This window comes from Balaenoptera borealis (genome assembly GCF_965194805.1).
Source record: "Balaenoptera borealis genome assembly, chromosome: 2".
NCBI lineage: Eukaryota > Metazoa > Chordata > Mammalia > Artiodactyla > Balaenopteridae > Balaenoptera > Balaenoptera borealis.
The window spans coordinates 57,386,427-57,413,311 of NC_138867.1; the positions used below are offsets into that span (position 1 = coordinate 57,386,427).

The 26,885-nt window shown below is 38.3% G+C and overlaps 2 protein-coding genes across 16 annotated transcripts in view; one reads left to right on the top strand and one right to left on the bottom strand.

Moving 5' to 3' along the window:
• Positions 1-16,201, top strand: part of NAIP (NLR family apoptosis inhibitory protein) — a 39,381-nt gene extending 23,180 nt beyond the window's left edge. For 9 of the 10 annotated variants that reach the window (XM_082373394.1, XM_082373391.1, XM_082373396.1 and 6 more), the window contains 8 exons: positions 1,981-2,062; positions 3,254-3,308; positions 3,418-5,526; positions 10,087-10,254; positions 11,384-11,536; positions 11,888-11,974; positions 13,502-13,666; positions 15,702-16,201. In XM_082373394.1, the coding sequence (XP_082229520.1) occupies positions 1,981-2,062; positions 3,254-3,308; positions 3,418-5,526; positions 10,087-10,254; positions 11,384-11,536; positions 11,888-11,974; positions 13,502-13,666; positions 15,702-16,066 (3,184 nt within the window). In that variant the 3' untranslated portion in view covers positions 16,067-16,201. Of the gene's footprint in view, positions 1-1,980; positions 2,063-3,253; positions 3,309-3,417; positions 5,527-6,374; positions 7,226-10,086; positions 10,255-11,383; positions 11,537-11,887; positions 11,975-13,501; positions 13,667-15,701 lie in introns of those variants that run through there. The other variant, XM_082373392.1, reaches the window with a different exon arrangement.
• Positions 1-26,885, bottom strand: part of LOC309619161 (survival motor neuron protein) — a 261,837-nt gene that overhangs the window by 196,633 nt on the left and 38,319 nt on the right. For 3 of the 6 annotated variants that reach the window (XM_082374106.1, XM_082374102.1, XM_082374099.1), the window contains one exon: positions 21,503-21,860. The exons of 1 other annotated variant lie outside the window; for it this stretch is intronic. The gene's annotated coding sequence lies outside the window, so the exon portion shown is untranslated. Of the gene's footprint in view, positions 1-21,502; positions 21,877-26,885 lie in introns of those variants that run through there. 2 more of the 6 variants (XM_082374103.1, XM_082374100.1) reach the window with 1 other exon arrangement.

Genomic DNA, 26,885 nt, shown 5'->3' on the forward strand with positions numbered 1-26,885 from the left:
TAACACATCACAGTCATGTTCAAATAATATTATCACAGTTGACATATAATGTATGAACCATATAACAGTATACTTCTATTTTCCCCCTCCTATTGCGATTTTGTTTTCATATATTTTTACATCACATATATTCTAAATCTCACAATATAGTGTTATATCTTTGCTTTAAAAATTATCTTTTAAATACATTTTAAAAAGAGAAAAAATGTATTTCTTATTTACCCATTGAGTTACCATCCCTGGCACACTTCATTCCTTTGGGTAGAACCAAGTTTCCATCTGTTATCATTTTCCTTTTAACTGAAGAACTTCCTTTAACATTTCTTGTAGTGCTGATCTGCTGGCAACTAACTATACTGGCTTTACTTGTATGAAAATGCCTGTATGTTACCTTCCTTCAGAGTCCTTTTCCTTGATGGGTCTATCTGCATAGTGACCTTGGACAGAAGCATTTGAAGTCCTACTAGCTATTTTCCTGTAGCTACCCTTCTATTCCTGGGCTCATCTTCAAGTAGGAAGATAAAAATGATGTGTCCTCTTGCTTTATCTCCTGCTTTCCTGTAATTTAGCAGCATAAAAATAAACCAAGATAGTTGTTTCTAGTTTTATCATTTACCTACTGACATTTATAGTTCTCACCTATCCAAGTTAATGATTGTGGGTAGAGCTCTTTAGAATTTTCTTCCTTGGTTCTTCAGGCAGACATCATACCTGAATTTAGAAGGTATTTTATGTTCCAGTTTCATGATGTCTAGCAAATTGTTTTTAGAGAGTATGTTTATGGCCATTCTTTAGTCTTCATATTGATGGAGTTTTTTTCTAAAATAAACTTTTTTTTTTTTTAATATTTTATTTATTTATTTATGGCTGTGTTGGGTCTTCGTTTCTGTGCGAGGGCTTTCTCCAGTTGTGGCAAGTGGGGGCCATTCTTCATCGCGGTGCGCGGGCCTCTCACTGTCGCGGCCTCTCTTGTTGTGGAGCACAGGCTCCAGACGTGCAGGCTCAGTAAATGTGGCTCACAGGCCCAGTCGCTCCGCGGCATGTGGGATCCTCCCAGACCAGGGCGCGAACCCGTGTCCCCTGCATTGGCAGGCAGACTCTCAACCACTGCGCCACCAGGGAAGCCCAAATAAACTTTTTATTTGGGAATAATTTTTGACTTAGAGAAAAGGTGAAAAGATAATACAGAGAGTTCCTATATTCCCACACCCAGTTTCCTCTAATACTAACACCTTATATTATCCTGGTACATTTGTTAAAATTTAAAAACCAACACTGGTACATTGCTACCAACTCCAGATGTTATACGTATTTCACCATTTTTTCTACTAATGTCCTTTTTGTTGTCATTATTCCAGAATCCATAGATAGAGCTGTCTTCTCTATTTTTTTTTCCTTTAGCTTCATTTTAGTTGGTTTCATGGATGAGTGTTAAATATGCTCCCATTCCACCAAATTGGCTGGTTATGCCCACCATTACTTTATGAACCATTTATATCTCTACTGCTGAGATTTACAGTCTACATGTCTTGTTTGATAAAGACACTGACAGAATCACTGGAAATGTTAATTTTATACTTAATTTTTGCCACTAAAACTCTAACAGTGTTTTTGAAAACCTAATGCAAATGCTTAATTGCATACAACTATTTTTAAAAATTAATTAATTAATTTATTTATTTTTGGCTGCATTGGGTCTTCGTTGCTACGTGCAGGCTTCTCATCACAGTAGCTTCTCTTGTTGCGGAGCACAGGCTCTAGGTGCACAGGTTTCAGTAGTTGTGGCATGTGGGCTCAGTAGTTGTGGCTCACAGGCTCAGTAGTTGTGGTGCATGGACTTAGTTGCTCCGCAGCATGTGGGATCTTCCCGGACCAGGGCTCGAACCCGTGTCCCCTGCATTGGCAGGCGGATTCTTAAACACTGCGCCACCAGGGAAGTCCCATACAATTATTTTTATAACTTTTAACTTTTGTGCTTAGTTGTCAGTTTCTCCAAAATATGAAGTGCTCTGCAGAAGTAATTCCAGACCTTCAGAGCCATGGTGAACTTTCTGACTTAACGGTATGAACACCACCTTGTTTATTTTCAGAGTGTGTGATCATGTGATTAAAAACTGTTTTTGAACAGGAACTGCTCATCATAAAAAAAATAAATAAATGAATTCTACAAATATCTGTTAAGCACCGATCATGTGCCAGTTGCAGATGGGGATGCTACAATAAACAAAACATAATACCTAGTTTCATGAAATGTAGAGTCAATCCCTTCTACTTTGAGGCCCAGACTCGTTTGGACCTAAAAGTTAATTAGCGTCCAGGCTACCTGGATTCCATCTGTGATCATCATTTGGAGGACAGTAAGGTCTGACTTGGTAGTTGGCCTTTCTCAAAGCTGGGAAGATATGTTTCTTTTACAACAGCAACCAACCAACCAAATCAAAAATACAGATTAATAGGTTGACCCCTTTTTAAACTGAGAAATTCTACATAGTTCTCTAGGAGATTAGCCACTGCCAATTTAATACACACACACCCCTTATTTGAGGCTGTATGTTAGGTGTATTATGTTCATCATCCCCCCAAAAGAAAACAAGGTAATTTGTCGTTCACTTGATTCATCTTTGCTCATCCCCCCACCTCCTTTAAATAGCTTATTTTAAAAAAATATTTATTTATTATGGCTGTGCTGGATCTTAGTTGTGGCATGTGGGATCTTTTAGTTGTGGCACGGAGGCTCATAGTTGTGGCATGTGGATTCTTAGTTGCGGCATGCGTGCAGGATCTAGTTCCCCGACCAGGGATGGAACCCGGGCCCCCTGCACTGGAAGCTGGAGTCTTACCCACTGGACAACCAGGGGAGCCCCTTAAATAGCTTATTTTTAAAGGAAGAAACATAACCTTCCTATATCCCAGGTATGTAATATTTAAAAAACTGTTGATAACTAAGATCAGAAGTTGCACCTAATGATTTCTGGAGGGTCCGTCTTGCTCTAGACACTGTGATTCTAACCACCTGGATGGTAATCACGGCCCAAGTCACCCATGGAATGAACTGTTTGGATATCACCCAGGAGCACACGCTTGCGTGTGTTTGCAGATCACTTATTGTTTCATATTTGTAGCACTCCTCCCTGCAACTGGCATAAATACTTGAGGGTGGGTTGGGTTTAGAAAATGTCTGGTCCCTAATTGTAATTCAAAGCCCCACCCTCTTATACAAATGTTGATTTAATAGAGGATTTTCTTTTCAAAGGAAACTACAAGTGAAAGCAATCTTGAAGAGTCAGCAGTGAGTTCTGTAGTGCCAGGTAAGGATCTGGAAGTAGCACATGGGATTATATGAATGTGTACATATATTTCTACGTAGGGGATTTTAAAAGAGTATTTATAACTGTGCCTCCTTGCTTTTCTCCACAGAGGTGGCCCATGGTGAAGCCCAGTGGCTTCAGGAGGCAAAGAGTCTAAGTGAGCGCCTGAGAAAAGCCTACACCAGTGCCCCTTTCTCCCACATGTCTTTGCTTGAGGTCTCTTCCTGTCCAGCCACCGATCAGCTGCTGAGTTGTGATCTGTCCCTTGCTTCAAAACACATCATCAGTACTGTGCAGGAGCCTGTGGTGTTGCCTGAGGTCTTTGCTAACTTGAACTCTGTCGTGTGTGTGGAGGGTGAAGCTGGTAGTGGAAAGACGGTCCTCCTGAAGAAAGTAGCTCTTCTATGGGCATCAGGATGCTGTCCCTTGTTACACAGGTTCCAGCTGGTTTTCTACGTCTCCCTTGGCTCTACCAGACTGGACCAGGGGCTGGCCAATGTCATTTGTGACCAGCTCCTAGAGACAGAAGGATCTGTTACTGAAATGGGCCTGAGGAACATCATCCAGCAGTTAAAGAACCAGGTGTTATTCCTTTTGGATGACTACAAAGAGATGGGCTCAATCCCCCAAATCATACAGAGGATGATTCAAAAAAACCATTTGTCAAGGACCTGCTTATTGATTGCTGTCCATACAAACAGGGCCAAGGACATCCGCCGATACCTAGATACAATTCTAGAGATCAAAGCGTTTCCCTTCTGTAATACCATCTATATATTACGGAAGCTCTTTCCAGACAATTTGACCCGTCTGCGAAAGTTTATGATTGACTTTAGAATGAATGAAACATTGCTGGGAATTCAGAAAACTCCCTTCGTCGTAGCAGCAATCTGTGCTAATTGGCTTCGGTATCCTCTTTGTCAGTCCTTTGATGATGTGGCTGTTTTCAAGTCCTATATAGAATGCCTTTTCTTAAAGCACAAAACTGCAGCTGACCTTCTCAAAGCAACTGTGTCCTCCTGTGGCGAGCTGGCCTTGAAAGGGTTTTTTTCATCTTGCTTTGAGTTTAGTGATGATGATCTCATAGAAGTAGGGATTGGTGAAGATGAAGATCTAGCCATGTACCTGATGAGCAAATTCACAGCCCAGAGACTGAGGCCAGTCTATCAGTTTTTGAATGCCGCATTCCAAGAATTTCTTGCTGGGATGAGGCTGACTGAACTCCTGGATTCAGATAGGCAAGAGGATCAAGATTCGGGACTTCGTTATTTGAAACAAATTAACTCAACCATGATGGCTATAGGTCCCTATGAAAATTTTTTGAACTATGTCTCTTGCCACCCTTCAACAAAGGCAGGGCCAACAGTTGTATCCCAATTGCTTCTTTTGGTGGATAATCAAGAGACACTGGAGAATATATCTGAAAATGATGACTACCTGAAGCATCATCCAGAGATTTCAGAGAAGATGCAGGTTCTCAGGGTGTTGTGGCAATACTCTCCAGAAGATTACCTTTCACTGGTTTCAAAACATTTATTGGCTCTGGCTATAAAAATTGCTTATCGAAGCAACACTGTTGCTGCCTGTTCTCCATTTATTTTGCAGTTCCTTCGGGGGAGAACCCTGTCTTTGAGTGTGCTTAAGTTACCGTATTTTTTTGACCACCCAGAAAGCCTGTTATTGTTGGGGAGCATCCGGGTCTCCATAAGAGGAAATAGGTTACCCAAATCAGATTTTTCATTCCTGGAAAAAAGTTTTGACAAATCCCAGGCACCAACTATAGATCAGGACTATGCTTCTGCCTTTGAACTTGAGAGTGAATGGAAGCAGAATTTAGTTGAAAAACAGGAAACCATGAACCGTTTTCTGAACATGCAACTCAAGGCACCAGCAGATATCAGCACTGGCTATTGGAACCTTTCTCCAAAGCAGTACAAGATTCCCCTTCTGGAAGTTCGTGTGACTGGTACTGATGCTGTGGATCAGGAGATGCTAAGATTTCTAATGAAAGTTTTCTCAGCTTCACAGCGCATTGAACTCCACTTGACCAGCAGCGGGGGTTTTATTGAAAGCATCCGCCCAGCTCTTGAGCAGTATAAGGCCTCGTTCACCAAGTGCTCCATAAGCCAATTTGAGCTGAGTGCAGTAGAACAGGAATTGCTTCTCACTCTGCCTTCCCTAGAATCTCTTGAAGTCTCAGAGACAACCCATCTACAAGGTAAACCTGCACCTGTTTTAGATGACTGTGAGGATGTGTACTTTTATCTTCTCACTCTTAGTTTTAGGTGGATGAAAACTTCTGGAAGTGTGAGACCATAAACCCTTGCTGATTGAACAGATATAAAATAAATCTTTACTAACTTATTTCTGTCAGTAATATGAATTAGTGAAAGGCTTCCAAATAACAGAATGGCTTTCAAACTCTGATAAAAATAATAAAATGACTAATGAAGTCTCTTAATAAACAAATGACTTGTTATTAGTAAAAGAATGATCTATATGTAAATGATGCTTGAGAATTACCCTCACCCCACCTGCTTCATGGAAGAAAGGGCTTGTACTCTGGGACATAAACAAGTGGGAAGTAGTATCTCCCAGTTATTTGTGTCTCCTTTCACTTGTCTAAGCAGTGTTTGAGAGTTTTCAGTGTAGACTTTATCATCTTTCATTAAATTTATTCCTAGGTACCTGTGTTTTTGATACTCTTGTAAATGGTATTTCAATTTTTTCATTTTCTGATAGTTGCTAGTATGGGTTTGATTTTCAGCAGTTTGTAAAATGCCTAGATGTGCTTTGCTTTGTATCTATCTTACTTGAGGGTCACTGAACATTTTTTTGGATCTGTGGGTTGACATTTATCATCAAATTTAGAAAAATTTTGTTTTTTCAAATATTTTTTATCATGGTAAAACATACATGAAACTTTAAAAGCATTTTTCAGTATACAATTCAGTGGCATTAAGTACAATTACAGTGTTGTGCAACCATCACCACTGTCCACTTCCAGAACCTTTTCATCATCCCCAACTCTGTACCTATTAAACAATAACTCCTGCTTCTCCCCAGCTGCTGATGTCTCTACGAATTTGTCTATTCTATTTCACGTAAGTGAATCCATACAATATTTTGTCCTTTTGTGTCTGGCTTCTTTCACGTTTTTAAGGTTCATCCATGTTGTAGCATGCGTCAGAACTTCACTACTTTTATAGCTGAATAATATTTCATTGTATGTATATATCACATTTTAAATCAATTCATCTGTTGATGGACACTTGCACTGTTTATTCTGGCTAAAGTTGCCATGAACATGGGTGCACAAATATTACTTTGAGACCCGACTTTCAATTCTTTTGGATATATACCCAGAAGTGGAATTATTGGATATTAATGATAGTAATTCTATTTTAATTTTCAAGGAAACTCCAAACTGTTTTCCACGCTGGCTGCAGCATTTTTCATTCCTACAAGCAATGTACAAGGGCTCCAGTTTCTTCACATCCTCAATGCTTTTTTGTTTTTTTTAAATCAGAGACATCCTAATAGGTGTGAAATTGTATCTCACGTTGGTTTTGATTTGCATTTTCCTAATGACTAATGCTGTTGAGCATCTTTTCATGTGCTTATTGGCTGTTAGTGTGTCTTTTTTGGAGACAGTCTATTAAATCCTTTTGCCCATTTAAAAAAATTGAAGTGTAGTTTATTTACAATTTTGTGTTAGTTTCTGATGTACAGCAAAGTGATTCAGATAGTGTGTGTGTGTGTGTGTGTGTGTGTGTGTGTATATATATATATATATATATATATAAACTTTTTCAGATTCTTTACCATTATAGATCATTACGAGATATTGAATATAGTTCCCTGTGTTATACTGTAGGCCCTTGTTTATTTTATACATAGTAGTCTATATCTGTTAATCTCAAACTCCTAATTTATCCCTCCCTCCCTCCCCTTTCCCCTTTGTTAACCATAAGTTTTTTTCTATGTCTGTGAGTCTATTTCTGTTTTGTAAATAAGTTCATTTGTATCACTTTTTTAGATTCCATGTAGAAGTGATATCATATGATATTTGTCTTTCTGTCTGACTTACTTCATTTAGTATGATAATCTCTAGGTCCATCCATGTAGCTGCAAATGGCATTATTTCATTCTTTTTTATGGCTGAGTAATATTCCGTTGTGTGTGTGCATCACATCCTCTTTATCCAGTCATCTGTTGATGGACATTTAGGTTGCTTCCATGTCTTGGCTATTGTAAATAGTACTGCTGTGAACACTGTGGTGCATGTACCCTTTCAAACCATGGTTTTCTCCTGATACATCCCCAGGAGTGGGATCGCTGGATCATATGGTAACTCTATTTTTAGTTTCTTTTTTTTTTTTTTTTTGGCTGCGTTGGGTCTTCATTGCTGCGTGCAGCCTTTCTGTATTTGCAGTGTGCGGGCCTCTCATTGTGGTGGCTTCTCTTGTTGTGGAGCACGGGCTCTAGGAGCGCGGGCTTCAGTAGTTGTGGCTCGCAGGCTCTAGAGCACAGGCTCAGTAGTTGTGGTGCACGGGCTTAGTTGCTCCACAGCATGTGGGATCTTCCTGGACCAGGGATTGAACCCATGCCCCCTGCATTGGCAGGCAGATTCTTAACCACTGCGCCACCAGGGAAGTCCCTATTTTTAGTTTTTTAAAGAACCTCTTTACCGTTTTCCATAGTGGCTGCACCAATTTACATTCCCACCAACAGTGTAGGAGGGTTTCCTTTTTTCCACATCCTCTCCAGCATTTATTTTTGGAGACCTTTTTTTTTTTTTTTAATTTTATTTATTTATTTATTTTTGGCTGCGTTTGGTCTTCGTTGCTGCGCGCGGGCTGCTCTTCATTGCAGTGTGTGGTCTTCTCATTGCAGTGGCTTCTCTTGTTGCAGAGCACAGGCTCTAGGTCTGCGGGCTTCAGTAGTTGTGGCTCGCAGGTTCAGTAGTTGTGGCTCGTGGGCTCTAGAGCACAGGCTCAGTAGTTGTGGTGCACGGGCTTAGTTGCTCTGTGGCATGTGGGATCTTCCTGGACCAAGGCTTGAACCCGTGTCCCCTGCATCGGCAGGCGGATTCTTAACCATTGCACCACCAGGGAAGTCCCTATTTGTAGACTTTTTGATGATAGCCATTCTGACCATTGTCAGGTGATACCTCATAGTTTTGATTTGCATTTCTCTAATAATTAGCAATGTTGAGCATCTTATGTGCTTGTTAGCCATCTGTATGTCTTCTTTGGAGAAATGTCTCTTTAGGTCTCCTGCCCATTTTGTGATTGGGTTGTTTGTTCCTTTGTCCATTTTTTAAATTGTGTTGTCTTTTTGTTTTGAGTTATAGGAGTTCTTTGTATAATTAAATCTTTATTGGACACTTGGTTTTAAAATATTTTGTCCTGTAGATTGCCCTTTTCACTGTCTCAATAATGTACTTCAATCTGTAAAGTTTCAAATTTCAAGGAAGTCCAATTTGTGTTTTTCTTTTGTGCTAGTGCTCTTGGTAGCATATCTAAGAACCTATTGTCAAATCCAAGGTCATGAAGATTTATTCCTGTTTTCTTCTAAGAGTTGTATGGTTTTAGCTCTTATATTTAGGTTGTTGATTCATTTTTTTAAATTTTTTTATTTTTTATTTTTATATTTCTGGCTGTGTTGGGTCTTCGTTTCTGTGCGAGGGCTTTCTCCAGTTGCGGCAAGTGGGGGCCACTCTTCATCGCGGTGCGCGGGCCTCTCACTATCGGGGCCTCTCTTGTTCCGGAGCACAGGCTCCAGATGCGCAGGCTCAGTAATTGTGGCTCACGGGCCTAGTTGCTCCGCGGCATGTGGGATCTTCCCAGACCAGGGCTCGAACCCGTGTCTCCTGCATTGGCAGGCGGATTCTTAACCACTGCGCCACCAGGGAAGCCCTTGTTGATTCATTTTGAGCCAATTCTGTATATGGTAGTGGGAAGTAAGGGTCCAACTTCTTTGCATGGAGAAATTCAGTTGTCCCACCCCCATTTGCTGAGATGTCTTTGTGAATCCAGAGTGTAGTACAGGGCTTCTCATATAGTAGATGAGAAATAAAATATTGCCTGCCATATCAGTAAACAAAGGATGTTGTAGCTATCAGCAATTGCAGCCACCCCTGCTAGTGAGCCCTGCGGAAACTCAGGAAGGAAACAAAGAATACCTGCCATCTAACAGCCATCAGACTGCAGCCACCCCAAAGGGTGCAGCTTGAAGAAACTCAGGATGTGAAAGCACAGGATACTGGCCCCAGATAGCTGAGGTGCATATCAAAAGAATGATTTTAGTGACCCCAGATTCTTGCATCTTCCCATACATAGAAAAGTGCTAAATTCCTTAACTTGAGATATCTAGTTTTCTTTTATTAACAGTAATCTTTTGTTCTGACTACCTGCCTTTGTTGCAAAACGCCTATATATCCTAGCTCCCCGCCTCACCTCCTTGGAGCAGTTTTCTCAGGATTACTTGAGATGCTGCCTCCCAGACTTGAAGTCCTAAGAATGCCCACCGAATAAAACATAACTCAAAACTTTTAGGTTGTGCATTTTTTTTTTTTTTTAGTTGACACAGATAATCAGTAAATGCTGCAGAAAGCATTATCTTCATATATGTGCTTTCTAAAAAGGAAGTCTTATGGTATGTGAAAGGTTTTCATTTGAAATATGAAAATAGTTTGATGAATCAAATGACAGTTTGAAATTTTCCATTTGGAACTCTTTAGATTAATAATGGGAAACTGTGTGCTACTTTCTAGATCAACTCTTTCTTAGTTTGGACAAGTTCTTGTGCCTGAAAGAACTGTCTGTGAATCTGGATGATAAACGAGATGTTTTTTCAGTCATTCCTGAAGAATTCCTAAATCTCCACCATATGGAGAAATTATTGATCCGAATTTTAGCTGAATACGGTCCTTCCAAACTAGGTAAGTGTGGCACTTTGATTTACTTGTTTTTATATCACTTGGAAAACCTACTTGGCCAATAATTTATTTAAGTTAAAGCTTCTGTGGATCTGAGGGTGTAGCCTGTATCCAAGGTAAATTGTGGGAATAGCACTTGTTGTCATTAAAAAATGACAGCTATTTGTAATTATTGAGCTGTTACTACATGGTAGGAATTGTTCTAAGCACTTTATAAATATTAACTCATTTAACCTTCATACCCATTCTACAAGGTAAATACTGTTATATTCTCATTTTTACAGTTGGGGAAATGGAGTTATAGAGGTTAAATATTGATAATTTGCTCAAGGTCACCCAGATAAGAAAATGGTAAATTTGCAATTAAACACAAGAATTCTGACTATTAAGTCTGAGCTCTTAACCAGTGGTATATACTGCCTCTCCAAAAATAGTTTGTAGAGTTCTTTTGTTTTTGTTCAAGTTGCTCTTACATTGCAACTTAGAGATCTGCCAGATAAGAGGGAAGGAAATCTGATGATTGGTAGTAATCAGAAGCCTTTCCCTGTTTCTCATCAGCCTATTCTCATGGTTGATGAACAACCTGTACAGCTATCTTTCTTAAATATATCATTTAGCAAAATGACTTAGGTATCATCAATTCCTTAGTTTAGTAAAGACTAAACACTAAAGACTAAAAAAAGGTAAATCTCTACTGAACTGACATGCAGAGCTGCATGCAAAAAAATTTGTAGCTGAAGCTGGAAGTAGTAGTTTTCTTATATTTCTCAGCAATTTTTTCATCAAATTTGAGTTTTGCTTCAGAGTTGTCACTGCTGTTATGTTTCTTTGCATAGTGTTTCTATAGTGTAAACATCATGTGCAAACTTAGAGACATAAGGATGTTAAAGCTGAAGGTTTTAGCTGAGTCAATGCCATCACTTTATAGAGGAGAAAACTGATTCCCCAGAGAGGGTCAGTAATGAGGGTTCACGTAGCTCATCAATTAGTCACAGACCCTGAACCTAAGCCCAATTCATTACATCATGATGCTTTATTTTCATTCACTATTGTTGAAACAAGTTAATAAATTATATGACTAATTCTGATAGAAATTTTCAATCTCTGATGCCTTAAATCTGATATTTTACAGTCAAATTAATTCAGAATTCTCCAAACCTTCGTGTTTTCCATCTGCAATGTAATTTCTTTTCGGATCTTGAGTCTCTCATGACTGTACTTGCTTCCTGCAAGAAACTTGAAGAAATTAAGCTTACTGGACCATTTTTTAAAGCTGCCCCATTTGGTAAGAGCTATAATTGTAAAATTTTGGTTTAAGATGCTTCTGTGGACAGTCATTTTTTAACAGCCAAATTTAAAAAATGCAATTGATGTCAAAGAACAAAACTATTGCAATAAATATCTGATCTTAAATGAATTTTCAAGTAAGGTATATTTGTTTCTAGATGTTTAAACATTTCTAGTTATGAGAATTGTTTCCTGAGCAAAGATTTGTGTTACCTACCTGTCATACTAATTAATTCTATCTGAATTATTATATTAATTTCTATCACTTTTAAAATACTCTTTAAACACATTACTTTTTGGTATAAGAAATGTAGCTGACATAACTAAATTTTTCTTTTCCCTTTTATAGTCGTTGTTTTACCAAATTTTATTTCTCTGAAGATATTAAATCTTGAGCACCAATATATTACTGATAAGGAAACAGCTGAAAAATTTGGTATGTTTATAAAACAGTGCCTAAAGCTTGCTCCTTATTCTTTCCCCCACAAAATCCTCCTATTTCGCATTAGCTATAACAAATTACAACATGTATTAGCTACCCTTGCTCATTAGGAGGGACAGTGCTGCTCAACTTTTACCCTCCAAATGCCTTGATTTCACTTGATGTCTTTCAAAGCAATGTTCTCAGAGTGACTCATTTCTTTGAATACAGATTTGTTTGTTACCGCACTATGCAATTTCTTATTTATTTATTTATTTGGCTGCGCTGGGTCTTAGTTATGGCATGCGGGATCTTCGTTGCCACGTGCAGGATCTTCATTGCGGCATGCTGGATCTTTTAGTTGCGGCATGCGGGATCTTTAGTTGCGGCATTGGGATCTAGTTCCCTGACCAGGGATCGAACCTGGGCCCCCTGCATTGGGAGCGCAGAGTCTTAGCCACTGGACCAACAGAGAAGTCCCAGCACCATGCAATTTCATTGCCAGGTATCCAATCCAGCCAAGTTAAATACCTGTTGTTTCAAAGGTTTCTAGAATATAGGTGAAACTATCTTTTAAGGTTATGAAAACTCAGTATATGAAAACCTAGATTTAACAAAATGATAACTATAGAGATTACTTTTTCAACTTATTTTTTTATGATTACAAAAGCAACGTATGCTCTGGAAAAAAGTTCTAATAACTTTTCTAACAGGTCTTAAAAGATAAACTGAAGCATATTAAAAATTAAGAATTTATTTGAACAAAAATGGGGACTTCCCTGGTGGCGCAGTGGTTAAGAATCTGCCTGCCAATGCAGGGGACACAAGTTGGAGCCCTGGTCCGGGAAGATAGCACATGCTGCAGAGCAACTAAGCCCGTGTGCTACAACTACTGAGCCTGCGCTCTAGAGCCTGCGAGCCAGAACTACTGAAGCCCACGCTCCAAGAGCCTGTGCTCTGCAACAAGCGAAGCCATGCTAAGGAGGGATCAAAGTGAAAAGTCAAGTTATGAGAGTGGTGGATTGTGAGGATTTAGTGCTAGGAGGAAGAGGCAGAACTCACTAAGGATGACACCAGGCCAGAAAGGAAGGGGGCTGAAGGCATTGAGGAGCTAGGAGAGTATCCTGGAGGCCAGTAGAAGCTTCAGTCTAAAAGAGGAAATGGATAGGAATTCCCTGGTGGTCCAGTGGTTAGGACTGCACTCTTTCACTGCCGAGGGCCCGGGTTCAATCCCAGGTTGGGGAACTGCAAGCTATGTGGTGCAGCCAAAAAAAAAAAAAAAAAAAGGAAATGGAGATGTGATAGGCCTTTTGGACTTCAGTACAGGAGAGACTGGTTGGGGAAGGGTGGAGGAATGGTTGTCTAGAGGTAGCAATGAAGATCAAGGTGTAGGCTGACCCCTTTCTCTAGCCCTTGGAGAGAAAGAGGAATAGCCTCTATGCTACATGGGGACTCGTAGAATGTGCATGCTTTTGAGACTTTCAATTACAATTGTTTGGGAACACACTACAGAGAATAGCTTTTTTATCTCTTCTGATATAGCCTACACTTTAGGTTCTTTAAATAACCTGGAAGAATTGATCCTTCCTACTGGGGATGGGATTCATCAAGTGGCCAAACTGATCATCCAGCAATGTCAGCATCTTCAATGTCTTCGCATTCTCTCATTTTTCCAGACTTTGGATGATGACAGTGTGGTGGAAATTGGTGAGATACCCTCAGATAAACTCTTTCAGCTCACATGAAAGCCAGTGGTATTACTCAAGCTTTCTGCTGCAAAATGTCTACAAAAACATTCGTCCCTCTAAAAATGTTCAACCCACTTCCTCATTTTTGCTATCATATTGTTCCCTCTAATGTTCTGTGGATTTTGGTTCATTCTGGTCAGATTTAGAAGTAAAAGATAGCCTCCCACTTGAGACTACACAAGCCCTCAAGTCCACTCTTAACACCTAGTGTTTCAGACACCTGGCCACATACCCACCATGTACTCCTTTTTATAGTACTTTTTTAAAAATAGAAAATTAATACACATAAAGAAAAGTACAAAATCGTAAGTGTACAGCTCAATGAGTTTTCAAGTGAACATACTTAAATCTTGTTACTCATACTTGTGTAACAATTACTCATTAGGTTACAATATAGAATATTACATCCCAGAAGCCGCCTTTGTGTCCCTTCTGACACTGCATTCCCCTCCTTCCCAAAGGTGACCACCATACTGCTTTCTTTCACCATAGATTAGTTTTACCTGTTTTAAAAATATATGTCACGGAATCCTCCACAGTATGTGCTCTTGTGCCTGCCTCTTCGGGCTCAACATACTTGTGATACTGATTCATACTGATGCGTGTGACTATAGAGTTCAGATTTTCACTGCTGTATATTATCCCATGTATGACTATACGTACGCCAATTTATTTATCCATTCAACTGGATATGAGTTGGCTACTATGAATAATGCTGCTATGAACATTTTATACATGACTGTTGATGCATATACGGAGGTATTTCTAGGGTGGACTTTGAGTCATTTGGTAAATATTGTTTTCCATAGTTGTACCAACTTACATTCCTACCAGCAGTTGTTTCACATTCTGGCTACTGCTTGGTATTGTCAGACCTTTAAACTTTAGCCATTCTGATGAATCTGTTGTGATATCTCATTGTGGGTTTTCTATTGGTATACGTTTGTGTTATCATTGGTTCAGTTTGGGCAAGTTACATTTTTCTAAGGATTTAAAAACTTTTCTAAAATTGCCCATAATATTTATTTATAATTTTAAAAATATCTGTATGATCTGTGGTGAGAGTCCCCTTTTCATTCCTGATATATTCAATACTTTTTTTTTTACCTGATTGGTTTTTCAATTTTATTAAATTTTTTTTCTCTACACGTTTTTCATTTATTCTGCTTTTACCTCTATTATCCCCTGCTACTTTCTTTGGATATAATTTGCCTTTTTTGTCTTAATTTCTTTCTTTCTTTCTATCTATCTATCTATCTATCATCTATCTATCTATCTATCTATTTATTTATGGCTGTGTTGGGTCTTCGTTTCTGTGCGAGGGCTTTCTCTAGTCGCGGCGAGTGGGGGCCACTCTTCATCGTGGTGCGGCCTCTCTTGCTGCGGAGCACAGGCTCCAGACGCGCAGGCTCAGAAGTTGTGGCTCACGAGCCCAGTTGCTCCGCAGCATGTGGGATCTTCCCAGACCAGGGCTCGAACCCGTGTCCCCTGCATTGGCAGGCAGATTCTCAACCACTGCGCCACCAGGGAAGCCCTCTTTCTTTTTTTTTGATATCCTAATTTTCTGAGATGGATAGTTAGAGCACTAACTTTGGCTTTAGCTCCCTCTCACAAGTTTTAGTGTCATATTTTCATTCTCATTCAGTGCAAAATATTTTCTAATTTCAGTTGTCATTTTTTTGCCACACCAGTTATTTAGAGATGTATCCCTTTTACTTTTAATCTTTCTATGTCCTTATATTTAAAGTGTGTCTCTTGTAAAAATATACAGTTTGGTTTTTTAAATGTAATTTATTAATTTTTAATACTCCAATTAGAAGTAAATCTATCTAATGTACTTATTGTTAAATTTATGTATCTTTATTAAAATTGGGCATTTTGTACTTTAAGTGATGGTGGTAGAAGAGGTTGGTTCAAATAACCTAGTCTACCAGTATTGAAAAAGAAGTCCTTATGATTCTGTTTTCATAAATATTTTGCTTTTATATTTATAGCCAAGGTAGCAATCAATGGAGGTTTCCAGAAACTCGAGAATCTTAATCTTTCAATCAACCACAAGATTACAGAGGAAGGATACAGAAACTTCTTTCAAACACTGGACAACATGCCCAACTTGCAAGAGTTAACTATTTCCAGGCATTTCAAAGAATGTATCAAAGCTCAGGCCACAACAGTCAAGTCTTTGAGTCAATGTGTGTTACGACTGCGAAGACTCACTAGACTTAACATGTTAAGTTGGCTCCTGGATGCAGAAGACATCACACTGCTTACTGCCATGATAGAAAGGCATCCTCTATCTAAACACTTCACCCTTCACTGGAAATGGGTACTGCCATTCTCTCCAATCATTCAGAAATAGAAGATTTAGCTAAAAACTGCTAAATCAAGAAAAATTTTGTCAAACAATTTAAAAAACCTAATTATCCAAAAACTTGTTATTAAATACTGCATACAAAAGAATAAAATGCATAAGGCATGTAATAAAAAAACCAAACACTCGCTTACCCATTACTGAGTTCAAGAAACAGATTATTACCAGTAACTCTGAAGTCCCTAAATGATCCTCCCCAACCAAAGATCAGCCCTTTAATCAAGCATCAGGGTCAGCATCAGGCTTTCAGGCTAACTATGGTAAACAGTAACAAACAAAGCCACAGGGAAGGGGGTAGGGAGAGCTGTACCAATCTATCTTAAAGCCACCGTATGAAAGGAGTATTCAAGTTATTAGAAAATGGCTAACTTAAGGACTGAATCACTTTCACACATAGGTGAAACAAGAGATATTCCTTAATCCTTGTAGGGTCTGTTTTGTATATTTAATTAACTTTGGTATAGTAGGGTTTACTTACACCTTCCCTTTACCAACTGTGTTGGATATGAAGAAATAGGATTTAGGGAAAATGCTTGTATTCTAGAGGCTTTTGATTCAATGCTTATTGTAGAAGCAAAAAAGTGTAGAATAGAATTTAGCATTATTGGAAATTAGCTAAATCTGTGTTTTCAAGAGTCTTGAGTATCAGTGTTTTTTTAGATAACCACATGTTTAAGAGTCCAACATATGCATTTATAATGGCCTTAAAACTTTCTTATGAATCCACTTTGCTCAGGGAGAACATATTTTGTCAGTGACTTCATAATGTTCAAGGTATTACATTTGATGTGAATGTCTACATCTGTGCCTGTGTCCAAAATTTCATTCCTACCAGTTAATCTACAGAGTTTTCTGAATGGTTAGAAGGCCAATCCAAATTCATAATGCTAGTATAAGTTGGAAAACAACCATTCTTTTACCTTAATTTTTATTTTTACCATGAAACACAGGGACGGTATATATGGTATGATTCCATTTGTTTAAAAACTATACTCTCATGTTTCTAGATGCATTAAGAATTTCTGGAAGAATACACAAGAAAATGTTAATAGTGGTAACTATTTTAAGTGGGTAGAAAGGGGACAGGAAGGCATTCTTTTTTACTTTTGTCCTTTTTGTACTGCTTTGTTTTACAAGTAGCTGTTTTTATTTTTATATTTAAAGCATAAAACTAGTTTAGCATTACAACATTAATAGTTGCTCTGGAGGGTGAGATTACTAGAAGGTGAGATGGGTTATCTTCTTGTCTGATTTTATATCTAATGCTTTTGTAATCAGAAAGGTTTTAAGTTTTGTATGAGTCCAATCAGGAGATAGAAACCACACAGTAATTTGGGGAAAGTTTACTATAAAGAGTTATTCACTGTAACAGGAAACTGGATAATGAGGATTGATTATGAAATTGAGAACTCTAAGCAGGTATAGGGAATAGCTTATGGCTCTTCATGCTAGGCTGAGACACAGCACCCAAAGAAAGTACCCCAGGGCTGAGATCTAGACTTCGACAGAGAAGGCACAGCCATGGACAACAGAGAGGTTGGCTTAATGAAAGAGGTGCAGCCCAAGAAGGTATAAGCTTGGAGCACTTTGCTTAGGAAGTGTTTTGGGGGTGCCAGGGAAAGCCATCCACGTGGGGCTGCTGAGTGCTGCTGGCCACTGGACACTGCTGAAGCCAGGCACTGCACAAGGCTGTAGAAACCATGTGCTGCAGAAACCATGTGCTGCAGGTGTCTGCTAGAGAGGCACATTGGACCCAAGAAAAGTAGTCCCCTGCCCCTCCTGTGTCTCACCAGCACCCTCTACTGACAAAGCTTTACACTGTACCTGCTGACAAGGGAGGGGTAGTTACAGGGTCCAGATTCATTATTGCAGAGTAGGCAGTGAAGGCTGGATTTGGACATGAAGGCAATAACGTCATAAGCGGTACAAGTATTACTTACTACATTTCATAGTTCAGACCTAAAGGAAAAAGAATCTAGTTAAATTTAAGATTGACTGAGAGCATATATATACATGCATGTTCATACCTTCATAGAAAACTTCTTAAATAAGAAACTGGTAATGATGATAGATTCCAGAAAGGGGAGCAGGATAGCTAGTGGACACAGTAGGGAGGCTTACTTTATCCTGCATATAATCATCTGAATTCTGTACCGTATACATGTAGTATTAAAAATGATACTTTAAAAAATAACAGGACTCCATGCAAATTATTTGTCCAGAGCTTCTGCCAAGGGCTTCTAGTATAAAGCAGGGGGCAGTGGGAATTCCCTGGTGGTCCAGAGGTTAGGACTCTGTGCTTTCACTGCTGAGGGCCTGGGTTCAATCCCTGGTCTGGGAACTAAGATCCCATAAGCCACGTGGCATGGCCCAAAAAAAAAAAAAAAAAAAAAAAGCAGGGGGCAGCAAAGTATGACCACAGCCTATAAGCTAAGAATGTTTTTTTACATTTTTAGAGGCCCACAAAGCTAAATTAATTTACCCTGGCCCTTTACAGAGAATGGATTACTTCTGGATCATAAGATCACTATGCCCTTTATTCCAGTATACATCAATTTCCACAGGACTCCTAGATCATCCCTCATTGCCCTGACACTCATCCTTATGTTTCAAAACTTCTCCCTTTCTGATCACATATCCCAACCTTCTCCAACTCCCCAAATCCTTCCCCTGTGCTCACATGAGTAACATCTCCCATATCCTTTACCTCTTTTCTAAACATTCTCTTCACCTTCTTGTTCTAATTCCCATATTTTTTAAACCTTTTTTTCACCATGACCCACAGTAAGAAATCTTACATTAAAAAATTTACACACGTACACATATATACAAGATTCACAAAAAATTCTAAAGCTATGTCAAATATAATTTTACTAATACCCAAATATAACAAAAATTCAGAAATACAAAGATTCTTGAAAGAGTTGTTTACATGTGCTGTCTTCATCTGTTCTTTTCCATTCTCTACCACCTCCTCCATTGCACCAAAACAGCCCTTATGAGGGTCACTGCTGAATTCAACAAATACTTCTTAGTCCTCATCCTATGTGACTTGCTAGCAGCATCTGACCTATTGGTAGCTTTGATATGGCCCATCACTCCTCGAAACACTTTCTCCATTTGGCTTCCAGGGCATCACTCTGGGTTTCCTCCTAATTAATTGCGAGCTCCCTCTCAGTCTGTTTTACTGCTTCTCATATCTCATCTCTAAACATTGGGAGTACCCCAGAGTTCTCCTCTAACATCTCTATTTATATGCACTTCCTCGGCTATCTCATCCTGATGAACAGCTTTAAATTCTAGGTCTATGCTAACTTCTAAAATTTCATCTTTATCCCAGGTCTCTCCTTTGAACACTTTACTCATATCCAACTCCTCAGACTACACAGGTCCAAACCCAACTCCTTCTCCTTCCTTTCTACAAAAGTACTCTTTATGCAGACTTCTCCATCTCATTACTTTATATGAATTTATTTATTCTTGGCTGTGTTGGGTCTTCATTGCAGTGTGTGGGCTTCTCATTGTGGTGGCTTCTGTTGTTGTGGAGCACAGGCTCCAGACGCGCAGGCTCAGTAGTTGTGGCTCACGAGCTTAGTGGCTCCGCGGCATGTGGGATCTTCCCGGACCAGGGCTCGAACCCGTGTCCCCTGCATTGGCAGGTGGATTCTTAACCACTGCGCCACCAGGGAAGTCCCCATCTCATTACTTTATTCTCCCACTTGCTCAGGCCAAAAACCTTGGGGGGTCATTCTTGACTCCTTTCTTTCATACTCCACATGGAATCTACTGGCAAATCCTGAGCTCCACTTGGAAAATACACTCAGATCCAAGCCCTACTCGGCCTGCTCTCTCTCCCTTGAAACTTATGGTCTATTTTCAACAGAGCAGTCAGAAGCCTCTTTTTTGTTTAAATTATTATTTTTTTGGGCCACGCTGCTTGGCATGTGGGATCTTAGTTCCTCGACTAGGGATCAAACCCGTTCTCCCTGCAGTGGAAGTCCAGAGTCCTAACCACTGGACCCCCAGGGAATTCCCCCCAGAAGCCTCTTTTTATGCATCCGATCATGCAACACCTTTGGTTCAAAACCTTCCAATGGATTCCCAAGAAACGCTGAAGACCTTGCAATGGCCTACATATGACCTTAATCTCTCCTCCTTGTTCACTTCCACTCCAGCCAAGCTGGTTTCTTTGCTGTTCCCTGAACATGCTAAACACACTCTTGTCTTAGGACCTTTGCACCTGTCATTTTCTTTGCTCGGGAGGTTCTTCACTTATGTTAATGGCTCTCATTTTCTGCAGATCTCTGCTCAAATGTCATCTCAATTAGGAGTTCCCTGTTCTTTTTTTAAAAAGCATCCCTGCTTCCAATCCCACTCTGCCAGCTCCCTTTCCTGTTTCCCTTTTCTCTGTGACATGAATCACTACGTGACACCTTATAAATTTCACTTGTTTACTAGCTAGTTCCCACCACTTCAAGCAGGAACTTTCATCTGTTTTGTTCCCAAGCACCTAGAACAGTGCCTAACCCAAAGTTGAATAAATATTTGCTGAACTGAATGACTTTCCTGAACCTACAACTACTCTCCAACTGTATTAGGTACAATATTAAGGGAGGTAACATCCAAAAATCTTAGAAAGCAAATAAGCTACCTTCATAACTAAATTTAACCTGGCATATTTTAGACAATTAATATAAAATATTAGCTAATTGTCATGAAAAATGATAAAACTCTACTTACCCTGTACAAAAAAGCTTAAGCCATAGAACATTCCATTCTGCGAAGCTTACTTACCAGGCACTTGAATATTCACTTATTTATTCAAAAAATACTGGGCAGCTACTAATATGCTAGGCACATGGTTTGCCCAAGCAAAACCTCTGAAAGAAATAGCACTTACATATTAACATCTTCTCCCACAGCTAAATGGACTAGGGAGAATCTCAGGCGTATGAACACCAATCCTTTAGACTAAACTAAAACAGTACTATGTTCTACCTCTCCAGAGAATCTGAACTGAGAGACACAGATATAGTCAAATGGATGGTAGATGGAACTGCAAGGTAATGATGAAGAGAGAATGGCCTGGGCAATCATGTTAGGCAGTGTGCATGAGGAGGGTGTGGAGGAGGCTAGAAGAGAGGCAGACAGATAAGAAAAGGTGCAGGAGGAGAATGACAATATGACATCCAAGCAACAGAACACAGCCTTGGTTCCTGACTGGCCAGGTCCAGTCCTCTGACATTCAGCTTCAGCTAGGCTTTGTTCCCTAACCTCGGATCATCAGCAACATTGTTTTACAGTTGGTTGTATCTTTACAATACTACCCTTTACCCAAATAAGCCTGAGTAGTTTTCTCTACATCTTTAGACAGACTCCAACCTGCCATATATATTCCAAAGAAAAATACTCAGATAGTCAAGGTTTAAAAAAAAAAAAAAGTTATTTATTTTTAAAGGCATTAATAAAAATCTTAACATACTTACTAAGAAAGTTATAATATACAAACGGGTTCAGTTGTGATTTTGACAGATTGAATTTCTGCACTGTGTGTGACCTTGAATTTCTTTTAATCACTCATATTTCCATTGTTCAGTTATTCAAACTGATTATTCCCTCAAAATAGCTAACTGGTTATTTAAGCATAAGTCACATGCAACAAGGGGAGATGAAGATGACATGCACCCATCCAAGTGTTCATGAGGAAAATGATGAAACTTCTGTTCACATTGACCAGGGCGCATCAATATACCATCCTCCTTGGGAGAGAGCTGCACTGAATCTGAAAGATAAAAAGTCTACATACAATTATGAAATTTAAAAATCTATTTTCTTATAAAATCATAAAGAAGAAAACAGAAAGCAACACACTCATCATGGTAAATAAAACTAGAATAAAAATATGCCAGTGTAAAAAACAATACTAATTTCAATCTTTATGGGATAGTTAGATATTTAGACAAATTAATTGTGAAATTCATGTGAAGGAATAAATGGGCAAGAGTATTTTTTAAAAAAATTCTTAAGGAGCACTGGTATTTGATCTGTCCTAACAGAATTTAAAACATATTAAAAACAATGATCAAAATTATGTGTTAAAAAAATAGTGATTAGAACAATACAAACAATATTCTATAACTACAATAAAACTAGAAATTAAACCTAACTGAAATTAAAATTAACCTAAAAATTAATTAACTGAAATTAATTGAAATTAACCTGAAATTAAAACATTTCTAGAGTTAAAAACAAAATTTTGAAATTTGGAATATCTAGAAAATAAGAATTCTACAGAATACAACTAAATTGTCAGAGAAAAATTTATGGTCCTGAAATATCCATTTTAATAAACAACAGATAGGAAGAAAATTTTTAAAAACTTCTAAGGAAAGCAGAAAGTGGAAATTAATCCCGAGTATATCATCTGGACCCAATGAACCCAATTTTAATTTTTGAGTTTTTTTTTTTAGATCTTAGTTCCCCAACCAGGGATTGAACCTGGGCCACGGAAGTGAAAGCACCGAGTCCTAACCACTGGACTGCCAGGGAATTCCCAATTTTTGAGTTTCTTATTCGATCAGTTCTAACTATTTGTCCTTACATTCATGACTCACTCTTAGAGGTCTGCCAAAGAACAAAGAGAAAATTTCTTTATTTAAAAAACTAAACAAATAAAACTCCTATCTTGCAATTATGCTGTAACTCTACTGGACTCTTTTATAAATCTACAATATAGAATCTTAGTGATTTTATTATCCCTTATCTTGAAACATTTTGTTATTCTTCATCTCAGGATATATTTTAACTCATTGTGGTAGCCAGTCTTCAAGATGGTCCCCAATGATTCCTGCCCTTGTCTCATCCCCTCCAGTTGGCTGTGGGCTGCACTTACGTCAAAAGGATAGAAAAAGGTGGAACTGATGGTGTGTGATTCAGAGACTAAGTTATAAAAGTACGTGTGGTGTTGCTCATTCTATACTGGATCACCCAGTCTGGAGAAGCCAACTATCAGTTTGTGAGGACTCTCAGGCTGCCTATGGAGAACCCCCGGTAGCAAGAGGGCCTCTTGACAACAACCATCTGGGTGAGCTTGAAGCAGATTCTCCAGCCCCAGTAGAACTCTGAGATGACTATTGCCTTGAGGCTGACAACCTGATTTGCAGCCTTAGGAGAACCACCCACCTCAGCTGCCCCTGCATTCCTGACCCACAGAAACTAAAGATAAATAAATAACTATTTGCTGTTTTAAGGTGCTAAATTTTAGGGTAATTTGTTACGTAGCAATAGATAATACGTTCACCAGTGACCTCTAGCTATGCATAAGAAAAAAGACTAAAATAAGGACATGAAAGGATGGAATCACCTAAAACGATGATGAAATAAATCATTAGTAGTGAAATAAAGCATCACTATTACACCATCCTTCAGTTTTCTTATTCTGTTGCCCAAAGTACTGGATTATCTTTCAAGAAGTTTTAATGGAACTATGGAGACACAATCCTTGTATTCTCTTTTTTTTTAAAGCTTTCCCTGAACACAGTTGAGAATTCAGACTTTTTCATTTTCTGTCCATAATAGCAAAGAGAACAAAATCGACAGAGAAAGTCATTTCAAAATTATTAAAGCAATTAGAAGATGAATGTAAAGGGATAGAGAGTAACATCTAGGCCAGCGGCTGGAAAACTATGGCCTAACATATTTACTACCTAACCCTTTAAGAAAAAAATTTTGATCTTTATTCTGGACCAATAATGGTGAAATTGTTCATGTAAGTAAAGTCTCAGACGATGAGTCTTCAGATGACATATTCTACTTAGGTGAATTTTCCCAAACTCAAGAAATGATATACTTTTTTTTAAAACTTTTTATTTTATATATTGGAGTATAGTTGATTAATAATGTTGTGATAGTTTCAGGTGTAAAGCAAAGTGACTCAGTTATACATATACAGGTATCTATTCTTTTTCAAATTCTTTTCCCATCTAGGTTGTTACATAATACTGAGCAGAGTTCCCTATGCTATACAGTAAGTCCTTGTTGGTTATCCATTTTAAATATAGCAGTGTGTACATGTGAATCCCAAACTCCCTAACTATCTGTTTCCCCCACCCTTCCCCCCTGGTAACCATAAGTTCGTTCTCTAAGTCTGTGAGTCTGTTTCTGTTTTGTAAATAAAGGAACTGATATATTTCTCAGGACAAAAAAGAAAATATGGTAGTATCATTTAGTTAGTCCTTCAACAGGAAGGACTTCATTATATAATATTTTATGATTAAAAACCTGAACCATCCCATTTTGCTAAAAGGACATGTGACAATATTCTTTCATCTTTTATAATGCTTGTACACTAAAATTTACTTACAGTTTGTGGACAGATATGGAAGACAGATGTGTAAACAAAGTAATTGGAAGGTAATAAATATGTAGAAATGAAAAACAATAAGATCATTCTAACTGGTATCTATAAAAAAAAATGAAATGTTTTGCTATTAGGCAACAAAGAGGATAGCTATCAACTGTCTATCCAACAAATAGAAGCTTTCAAAAGTACTGTTTTGACGAACCAAGTGCATGAAGAATCAAGGTAACGATAAGCTAGAACACAGCAGAGTTGCATTTGAAATTTAGAGTCAGTCGTGGATGGATGTAGAGACTGTCATACAGAATGAAGTAAGTCAGAAAGAGAAAAACAAATATCGTATATTAACGCATATATGTGGAACCTAGAAACATGGTACAGATGAACCAGTTTGCAGGGCAGAAACAGAGACACAGATGTAGAGAACAAACGTATGGACACCACGGGGGGAAAGCGGCGGGGGGAGAGGGAGATGGTGGGATGAATTGGGAGATTGGGATTGACATGTATACACTAATATGTATAAAATGGATGACTAATAAGAACCTGCTCTATAAAAAAATAAATAGGGCTTCCCTGGTGGCGCAGTGGTTGAGAATCTGCCTGCCAATGCAGGGGGACACGGGTTTGAGCCCTGGTCTGGGAAGATCCCACATGCTGCGGAGCAACTAGGCCCGTGAGCCACAACTACTGAGCCTGTGCGTCTGGAGCTTGTGCTCCGCAGTAAGAGACGCCACGATAGTGAGAGGCCCGCGCACTGCAATGAAGAGTGGCCCCCGCTTGCCGCAACTGGAGAAAGCCCTCGCACAGAAATGAAGACCCAACACAGCCAAAAATAAAATAAATAAATAAATAAATAAAATAAAATTCAAAAATTCAAAAAAAAAAAGAAATTTATTAGAGTCAGTATTTATAAGATAAATATATTTCAGGTTCATGCATAACAGCCAATGAACAGTTAGTTGCATTCAAAGAATATTATCTGATTTGGAGATATATATAAACATTCAATACTAGGAAAATACATAATAAAAATTGGGGTTTGCTGTATTTAAATTCTCATTGAAATTGCTAACAAAACTATTTTCACTCTTTATTCTGTAAACTGTAAAATGACTTGAAATTACATAGAGTCAATTCTCATTATTCATGGCGGTTATATTTTTAAAAGTCACCACAAACAATGAATTTGTGAATACTGAGCCATTACTCCTAGAAGAAACACAGGGCTAGGTTCCTGCAAGCCTCTGGTCACATTACCAGCTGATCAGTACATAACCTTATGTGTGTTTCTGTTGAAAGACACACTATTTCATATATATTGTTGATTCAATAACACTGAACTCATAGCCAACAGCACTACAACTCATGCCTGAACACATCTAACACATGTATTCTCCCTGTAAGGCACATCACAGCCTTCTTGCACTTGGGAACATTAGATATCACTACAGCACAATACTTGGGGGCTATTTTAAAGAGTGAAGTCAAAAGGCACAAAAGACAGAAAAATGTAAAAAGCGCAGAACTAAATAGATTGTGAAAATGACCTTTGTTTATAGTATGAAAGCTGAAACAAGAAAACAGGGCACTACATTTTCAGCTTTATCTCAGCTGAAAATGTCTGTCAGGTGACTCAAATTTTTCACCCTCTGCATGTGTCCATGAATGATGGTGAAAGCTCCACAAATAATGACTTCGGGATTACAGATAAATTTTAGCAAGCTAGCAAATTTGCAAATATAGAATCTATGAATAATGAGGATCATCTGCAGATAAAATTTTATAAGCAAAAGTTGAAAAGAGAAAGTAAGCACAAATATCTAAAATGATAATGGAAAAATTACCACATAGGTACAGGAAAAAAATTAAACAGCAGAAGCATTAGAAGAAAAGCCTGAAAAGGCGGGATGATTCTGACTATATGAAAATTAAGCACTATGACTACATAAAAAGCAAATATTTCTGTCAAAATGACAACCACTACAACCATAAGCAAGGCCAAAATAAATGACAAGCTAGGAAAAAAGTATTTGCAACTCATATCACAAAGAATTCTTGCAAATCAAAAAGGAAAAACACACATCCCAGTTGAAAAGTAGGCAAAGGTGATGTTTCTCAAGTTTTCAGAAAAGATACACAGTTCTCTTAAATACAAGAAAAGGTGAACTTCACAATAATAAGATAAATAAATTATAAATACAATGAGACAATCATTTCCAACTATTAGACTGACAAAGATCCAAAGGTCTGATAAATTATTGGCTAGACTGTGGGAAACAGCGACTCTCATACAATGTTGGTGGAAATGGAAATTAATACAATCTCTACTGAGAGCAATTTGGCAAAAATCTTTTAAAATTATAAATGTGTATCTTCTTCAATCCAGGAGTTCTAATTCTAGAATCTAATTCTTGATTCTAATTCAATCTATTTAGATAATCTTAA